The following is an 8,693-nucleotide window of genomic DNA, read 5'->3' on the forward strand; positions in this document are numbered from 1 at the left end:
TCCTCAGATCTCAGCCTCCTGAGAAGTTAAGATTACATGTGTGAGCCACTGGTATCTGGCTTGTTTATCTTTTACTTTATTTTTTCTATGTTTTAATAGGCAGACAACCTTTTGGGAAAAAACACACAGACACTTGGCTTCTGTAATTCTGTCCCATTTGGGTAGTGTATAAATGACCAAGTCTGGTTGGGTGCTGGTAACTCATAACTATAATACTATCTACTCTGGAGGCTGACATCTGATTTGAAGCCATTCCAGGCAAGAAACTCTGTATGACTCTTATCCCAGTTAACCACCAAAAAAGGTGAAAGTAGAGCTGTGGTTCAAGTGGTAGAGTGCTAGCCTTGAATAAAAGCTCAGGGAGGGCTAGGAAGGTGGCTCTGTGGTAGAATGCTTACGTAGCATGCATGAGGCCCTGGGTTTGATTACTCAGCATCATATAAGCAGGAAAAGCCAGAAGTTGACACTGTGGCTCAAGTGGTAGAGCGCTAAGCCTTGAGCCTAAGAGTTGAGGGACAGTGCCCAGGCCTAGAGTTCAGGCCCCATGAACCCCCCCCCCCAAAAAAAAAAAAAAAAAAAAAAAGCTCCTAGCGCCTAGGCAGGACCAATACACAAAAACAATTCAGGCCGGGTGCTGGTGGCTCACCTGTAATCCTAGCTACTCAGGAGGCTGAGATCTGAGGATTACGGTTCAAAGCCAGCCTGGGCAGGAAAGTCCGTGAGATTTTTTTTTTGGGGGGGGGGTCTGGTCGTGGGACCTAAACTCTGAGCCTGGGCGCTGTCCCTCAGCTCTTCAGCTCAAGGCTAGAGTTCTACCACTTGAGCCACAGCGCCACTTTCAGCTTTTTTTTTTTCTGCTTATATGGTGCGGAGGAATCGAACCCAGGGCCTCAAGCATGCAAGGCAAGCGCACTACCACTGAGCCACCTTCCCAGCCCATTATCTCCAATAAACCACTAGAAAACGGGAAGTGGCGCTGTGGCTCAAGTGGTAGAGTGCTCGCCTTGAGCTGAAGAACTCAGACAGTGCCCAAGCCCAGAGTTCAAGCCTCACGGCTGACCAAAAAAACCACCAAAACCCAATTCAGATGTAAACTAGAAAGTAACCCCATGTATCTGCAAAGGAAAAACAACAGTCCTGAATGTAGTATATACTCAAGATTGAAAGCAGGAAACATGTTTATATTCACCTATAAATGCAGCTTTCACAAATGTTTGCTGTTTAAAGATATGACAGCAATGTAACTTGTAATAAAGTGTCTGATGTTCTTCTTTTTCCATTCTAGAATGTATGACAACATGTCCACAATGGTATATATAAAGGAAGACAAGTTGGAGAAGCTTACACAAGATGAAATCATCTCTAAGACGAAGCAAGTCATTCAGGGGCTGGAAGCTCTGAAGAATGAGCACAACTCCATTTTACAGAGTTTGCTGGAGACACTGAAGTGTTTGAAGAAAGATGATGAGAGCAACTTGGTGGAGGAGAAATCCAACATGATCCGGAAGTCCCTGGAGATGCTGGAGCTTGGTCTGAGTGAGGCACAGGTACGGTAGAATCAGCTCAGTGTGACTGTGAATGTTATGGAGACCTCATTTGTTTTTGAAAAGTTTTTTTTTTTTTGTCGGTTGTGTGGCTTGAACTCTGGGCCTGGGCGCTGTCCCTCAGCTCTTCAGCTCAAGGCTAGCTCTCTACCACTTGAACACAGCACCACTTGCGGCTTTTTCTGCTTACATGGTGCTGAGGAATCGAACCCAGGGCCTTGTGCATGCAAGGAAGCACTCTACCACTGAGCCATCTTCCCAGCCCCTCCCACTAATTCTTAAGTAAAGCTCAGCACATTGAACCTTGGCTTTTCTCTTAACCTTGAGCTTAGGTAGTAAATGAATGAGGCAGAAGAGGGACTGCTGGGAAGAGCAGTTTCATAAAGGAAGTAACCAAGTTGGGCCATAGGGGCTCACACCTATAATCTTAGCTCAAAGAAACCTAGTACTGAAAAGGGCTGGAGTTATAGCTCAGTGGTAGAGCACATTTCTACGCATGCACAAGATTCTAAGTTCAAATTGCCCCCCAATGCAGTCACATACATCAGAGGAGAGGTGTCTATGATAGTCCTTGCTGTGCTCCTATATAGAATGAACAAAAATGTATTTTGTAGATCCTTTGAACATGTGATACTCAGAAAGAGTGAAGGGAAGGAGAAGCAAGCAGCAGATTGTACTTAACCACTGACACCACTAGAGCTTATGCATCGTGTATGGATGGGGAACCTGTCCTGTGGCATCCTGCAACATGTCAGTGTCTCTTCTGCTTAGGTCATGATGGCGTTGTCAAATCACCTGAATGCTGTTGAGTCAGAGAAGCAGAAATTGCGTGCTCAGGTTCGTCGTCTGTGCCAGGAGAATCAGTGGCTGCGGGATGAACTGGCCAACACGCAGCAGAAGTTACAGAAGAGCGAGCAGTCTGTGGCCCAGCTGGAGGAAGAGAAGAAGCACTTAGAATTCATGAACCAGCTAAAGAAATACGATGATGATATTTCTCCCTCAGTGAGTGCCTCTTTTTTTTTTTTTTTTTGGCCAGTCCTTGGGCTTGAACTCTTGAGCTTCTTTTGCTCAAGGTTAGCACTCTACCACTTGAGCCACAGTGCTACTTCAGTGTATGTGGTACTAAGGAATCGATCTCAGGTCTTAATGTATGCTAGGCAAGCATTCTACCACTAAGCCACATTCTCAGCCTCTTTCTTTTCCTTTTTTTTTTTGGCAGTACTAGGGTTAGAACTTCAGCTTGCTAGTCAGGTACTGTTTGCTGAGCCATGCCTACAGCTTTTTGAGTAGATTTTTTGTTTGGGTCTGGTCGTGGGGCCTGAACCCTGGGCCTGGGGCTCAAGGCTAGCACTCTACCACTTGAGCCACAGTGCCACTCCGGCTTTTCTCTTTTTGCTTATGTGGTGCTGAGGAATCAAACCCAGGGCCTCATGCATGCAAGGCAAGCGCTCTGCTACTGAGCCACCTTCCCAGCCCCTGAGTAGATTATTTTTGAGGTAGGGTCTTGCTTCCTGCTTGGTGTCCATGTGGACCAAAATCAGCCTATTTTATTTATTTGTTGTTGTTTTAGTTGGTCATGGGGCTTGGACTCTTCAGCTCTAGGTGAGTGCTCTACCACTTGAGCCACAGTGTCACTTCCAGTTTTCTGGTGGCTAAATGGAGATTAGAGTCTCATGGACTTCTAACTTCTGCCTGGGCTGACACTGAACCTTGATCCTCAGATCTCAGCCTCCTGAGTAGCTGGGATTACAGAGTTGCACCTGGCTGTTTTTTTTTTTTTTTGGTCAGTTGTGGGACCTGAACTCTGGGCCTGGCGCCATCCTTCAGCTCTTCATCTCAAGGCTAGTTTTCTGCTACTTGAGCTACAACTCCACTTCTGGTTTTCTGAGTGGTTTATTGGAGATAAGAGTTTCACAGGGCTGGGAAGGTGGCTCAGTGGTAGAGCGCTTGCCTTGCATGCCTGAGGCCCTAAGTTCGATATCTCAGCACCACATAAGAAAAAAGCTGGAAGTGGCCTTGTGGCTCAAGTGGTGGTAGAGCACTAGCCTTGAGCTGAAGAGCTGAGGGACAGTGCCCAGGCCCAGAGTTCAGGCCCCATGACGGGGACCCCCCACCCAAAAAAAAAAAAAAAGTTTCACAGCCTTTCCTGCTTAGGCTGGCTTTGAACTGTTTGTCCTCAGATCTCAGCCTCTTGAGTAGCTAGTATTATAAGGGTGAGCCATCATCATGATCCTGTTTTTTTTTTTTTGGGTCCGTTCCTGGGGCCTGAACTCTAGGTCTGGGCTCTGTCCCTCAGCTCTTCAGCTCAAGGCTAACTCTCTACCACTTGCGCCACAGCGCCACTTCCGGCTTTTTTTTTGCTTATGTGGTGCTGAGGAATCAAACCCAGGTCCTCAGGCATGCAAGGCAAGCACTCTACCACTGAGCCATCTTCCCAGCCCCATGATCCTGTTTTTGATCTTAAAAACTTGTAGCCTTTCCCAAGGTTTTTTTTTTAAAGTCTTTAATTTTTTTTTTTTTTTTTTTTGCTGGTCATGGGGCCTGAACTCTGGATCTGGGCGCTGTCCCTCAGCTCTTCAGCTCAAGGCTAGTGCTCTACCACTGGAGCCACAGCGTCACTTCCGGCTTTTTCTGTTTATGTGGTGCTGAGGAATCGAACCCAGGGCCTCATGCTTGCAAGGCATACACTCTACCACTGAGCTACCTTCCCAGCCCTGAACTTAGGGCTGGGAAGGTGGCTCAGTGGTAGAGTGCTTGCCTTGCATGCCTGAGGCCCTGGGTTCGATTCCTCAGCACCACATAAGTAAAAAGGAAAAAGCTGGAAGCGGTGCTGTGGCTCAAGTGAGATAAATTGCTGAGGGACAGGGACCAGGCCCAGAGTTCAGGCCCCATGACCTACCAAAAAGAAACAAAAAAAAAAAAAAAGATTTTTCAGGCAAGATATGTAATACTGAGAATAAAACGTGCTTTGGTCTCTTTTGTAGGAGGACAAAGATACTGATTCTACCAAAGAGCCGCTGGATGATCTCTTTCCGAATGATGAGGATGACCCAGGCCAAGGAAGTGAGTGGCAAGTGGTGTGCTGTGCTGTCAGGTTGGGTGTGTCATCGTGTTGAGTGGTGCTTTCCTTCCCTTTGAGGACACACTTGTCAGAGTTCAAGCCTTAATGCAGACGCCTGCTGCACAGATTCCAAGAACAGGATCACCCCCCCCCCCTTTTTTTTTTTAAGGCAAAGTTTTTTTTTTTTTTTTTTTTGGTCGGTCGTGGGGCTTGAACTCTGGGCCTGGGCACTGTCCCTCAGCTCTTCAGCTCAAGGCGAGCGCTCTACCACTTGAGCTACAGCGCCACTTCCGGTTTCCTGGTGGTTTATTGGAGATAGGAGTCTCACGGTCTCTCCTGCCCGGGCTGGCTTTGAACTGCGATCCTCAGATCTCAGCCTCCTGAGTAGCTAGGATTACAGGCGTGAGCCACCAGCGCCCGGCAAGTTTTTTGTTTTTTGTTTTTTGTTTTTTGCTTATCAATTAAAGAATATAATTGTACTGAAAACAAACATAATACTAATTTTCAGTATGAAGAGTTAATTTTTACAAAAATTTTTATTTTGATTATGTGATTACATAAATTTCACAAATTTCATAGTATTGTGAGATAGTGATACTTAGTAAGTCACAAACACATTCTAACCTTCATGAGGCAAATTGTCATTATCCTGGTCTATAAAGTTTGTAATTCTACGAGCTTTGACAGTACAGCTATTTCTTCCACATCAGGTGATACATACATTTCTGTTTGTTTGTTTGTTTTTTGGTTCGGTCATGGGACTTGAACTCTGGGCCTGAGCTCAGCTCTTCCGCTCAAAGCTAGCGCTCTACCACTTGAACCACAGCACTACTTCCGATACATACATTTCTTTCTCTTTGCTTCGTGTCAGCTGTTCCCTCTATCCATCTCATTCCCTCCCTTTCATCGCTGCTTTGGAGTTGTTTAGTTTGTTTTCATCATTGTCCAGTGCAGCTGTTGGGGTCCCGCTGTTGTATGTTTTCTCCTGTTTGCCTCTGTTTCTGTGTCTTCTAGTTTCACTCAGATGTGCACATATATACCATATATGTGGTCAGCAGCATGGGGTCATTTTGTAATGATACGACAAGATGAGTGGAGGTCCTTTGTTTCTCCAGTCTTGTTTATTTTCTCCTTACATTTTGGATTTAACATCCACATATCAGGGAGACCATGTGTTAAGGCAAAGTCTTGGTGTGTAGTCTAGGCTAGCCTTACACTTGAGATCACCTGTCTCAGCCTGCCAAATGCTGGGGTTATAGGTGGATATCACCATGCCTGATGGGATTGCCTTTTTTCCCCTAAGATTTAAAGTGTTCGTACATGAAAGGATATAGTAGTGTGCACGCACAGTATACATGTGGCTGTGGGTCCTTGCAAGGTAGGAGTCAGTGCTGCTGCTTCTTAGTCTGACACCTAGTAGTCTCATGGCATTGTAAACCAACAGAGTGCCGTCCCTGACCAGTCGTTCCTCTTTCCCAGCATGTGCAGAGGTACCCAGAAAAGACTGTTAGCATAGGGGTCAGCTTGAACCCGGTAGTGGGGAAGTGTGGAATTGGCTGGCCTGCACTGTTTTTCTTGCACCCTCTGAAGTGTGTCTTCTCTGAGCAGTTCAGCAGCAGCATAGCAGTGCTGCTGCCGCCGCCCAGCAAGGAGGCTATGAGATTCCTGCACGGCTGCGCACGCTCCACAACCTGGTGATCCAGTACGCATCACAGGGGCGCTACGAGGTGGCTGTGCCACTCTGCAAGCAGGCCCTGGAGGACCTGGAGAAGACTTCGGGCCATGACCACCCTGATGTGGCCACCATGCTCAACATCTTGGCCTTGGTGTACAGGTAGTCCTTTGGTTTTTGCGCTGAATTGAAACTAGAGACAACTTTAGCCAACTTGTACTTAGAAATAGGTTTTAGAAATCATGTGACTCATTCTTATGATATTTATCTTCAAGTAGCCTTAATCTCCAAGTACTCAGCCAGCTCGGTCATCCTGACCAGGAACAGAGGCTGCCTGTGCCCGCACCCATGCCTTTCTGAGATAGCCTATAGTACCCCCAACTGGGCCAGTTGAGGTGTGACTTTTGGCCCAGGATTTCTTTGGCCTGGGATGGCCTTTCTACCTTGCCTGTCAGTGTCGACCCCACCTCCCAAGGGCCTGGACTCTCTCTCCTTTTGAAATCCTGGATTCTCCTTACAAAACCTTTGCCTCCTCTGCCTCTTTCATCCCTGTGGATGGGCACCCATGGGGATTTGTGGGTTCTGAGCCCTGTGGACAGAACAAGTCTGGCCTCTGGGCAGGATGCCGTGTGTGGGCTTGTGTGAGCGTATGTGAAGGCAGGAGTCTGGAGATGGGTCCTGAGCAGAGTAGGGGTGGGGCAGTGTGGAGAAAGAGAGATTGGCCCAGAACTTGAACAGTACTTTGCTGCCATCTGTAAGGATGGGTGGGTTTTTAAAGGGATATTTGAAAGTTGGTAAAAATAAAGGGGGGCATGGTTGTGAAGATCGAGGTTCAAAGCCATTTTGGGCAGAAAAGTCCATGAGACTCTTATCCAATTAATCAGAAAAAGTTGGAAGTGGTGCTATGGCTCAAGGGCTAGCCTTGAATAAAAGGAGCTCAGGGACAGCACCTAGGTGGAGTTCAAGCCCCAGGATCTGCCAAAAAAAAGGGATGGGAGGGAAAAATTAGGAGGATGACATTGTCCAAAAAGAAATGTACTTTTTATCTGACTTAAGTATAATTGTATCCCCCCTGTATATTACCTTTAAAATAAGAATAAAAAAATTAAAACACAGAAAAAGGATTTGGGAGTCTGGGTATATAGCTTAGTGGTAGAGCTTGAGTTTAGCATGCATAAACCTAAGTTTAATCCCTAGTACCAATAAATAGCTAGTTAGATTAGATTGATTGATTTAGTAATTTACATCTAAGCATTTAATGTATTTTTCAATTTAGGGATCAGAACAAATACAAAGATGCAGCTAATCTACTGAATGATGCTTTGGCTATCCGTGAAAAAACTTTGGGCAAAGATCATCCCGCGGTTGGTATACTTGATTCAGTCTTTTACTTTTGATTTTCCCTAGTATTTTTTTGTCCAGTTCATCCCACGTCAAGCTCCACAGGGAGGTCTGAGAGCAGCCTTGTCCCCAGCAGGCTCAGGTAGTGACAAGCTTCTGTGGCAGCTACTCTGATATTTACATACGCTAGTCACTTCTGATTTGTTGATGGCCACTGCTTTGAATGGGTCACCAGCTGTATTTCTGATCTATAATCAAATTGCATGTCCTTCTTTAGATTTGTCCCCAAGAGTTTATATTGTGTCTTTATTAGAATCTGGTCGGACTTGTAGTGATCTGTTTTGATTGGAAAATTAAAAGAAATCCAGTTCATGTTGATTTGTTTAATTTTAGAACATGTTCTAATTGGTACTTGATGTGATCTACCTCACATTACAGTGACCTCACCCTCTTATCCCATGAGGAAGCTTCACTGTATGTAGTGTGTTGTGGTTCTTTGTGGCATTCTGTGTTGGCAGGTGGCAGCAACTCTGAACAACCTTGCTGTGTTGTATGGTAAACGAGGGAAGTACAAGGAGGCTGAGCCTTTGTGCAAAAGAGCCCTGGAGATCAGAGAGAAGGTATGACATGTGAAGGATTCTTCTCTGAGATTTTTGTGTCTAAGTTCTGAACACTGATATGTCACTACCAGTTTTTGACTGAAAGCAACTCGTTTGAAAAAGAAGATAGTGGGGCTGGGAAGGTGGCTCAGTGGTAGAGCGCTTGTCTTGCATGCATGAGGCCCTGGGTTTGATTCCTCAGCACCACATAAGCAAAAAGAGAAAAGTCGGAAGTGGCGCTGTGGTTCAAAGTGGTAGAGTGCTAGCCTTGAGCTAAAGAGCTGAGGGACAGCGCCCAGGCTGAGAGTTCAGGCCCCAAAACCGGACCTCCCCCCCCCAAAAAAAAAAAAGAAAAAAGAAAAAAGAAAAAGCAGATAGTCCCCAAAGGCCAGTCAGTCTACCTCCTGCTCAATCAGTGCATGAGGCCCGTGTTAAGTGCATGAGAGGGGTGTGTGTTGAGGAAAGGTACACTCAGT

General features: G+C 46.0%; 1 protein-coding gene across 1 annotated transcript; it reads left to right on the top strand.

The window, feature by feature from the left end:
• The first annotated feature begins 1,268 nt into the window (after nt 1–1,268).
• Nucleotides 1,269–8,275, top strand: LOC138803688 (kinesin light chain 1-like). The gene is made up of 6 exons (XM_069987745.1): nt 1,269–1,547; nt 2,316–2,546; nt 4,529–4,607; nt 6,214–6,439; nt 7,554–7,641; nt 8,137–8,275. Exons 1-6 carry the CDS (start codon nt 1,287–1,289, stop codon nt 8,242–8,244), a joined length of 993 nt encoding a protein of 330 aa, XP_069843846.1. The 5' UTR covers nt 1,269–1,286; the 3' UTR covers nt 8,245–8,275.
• The last annotated feature ends 418 nt before the right edge of the window (nt 8,276–8,693 follow it).

This window comes from Dipodomys merriami, unplaced genomic scaffold (assembly GCF_024711535.1).
Source record: "Dipodomys merriami isolate MVZ:Mamm:240054 unplaced genomic scaffold, mDipMer1.0.p SCAF_3457, whole genome shotgun sequence".
NCBI classification, from domain to species: Eukaryota; Metazoa; Chordata; class Mammalia; order Rodentia; family Heteromyidae; genus Dipodomys; species Dipodomys merriami.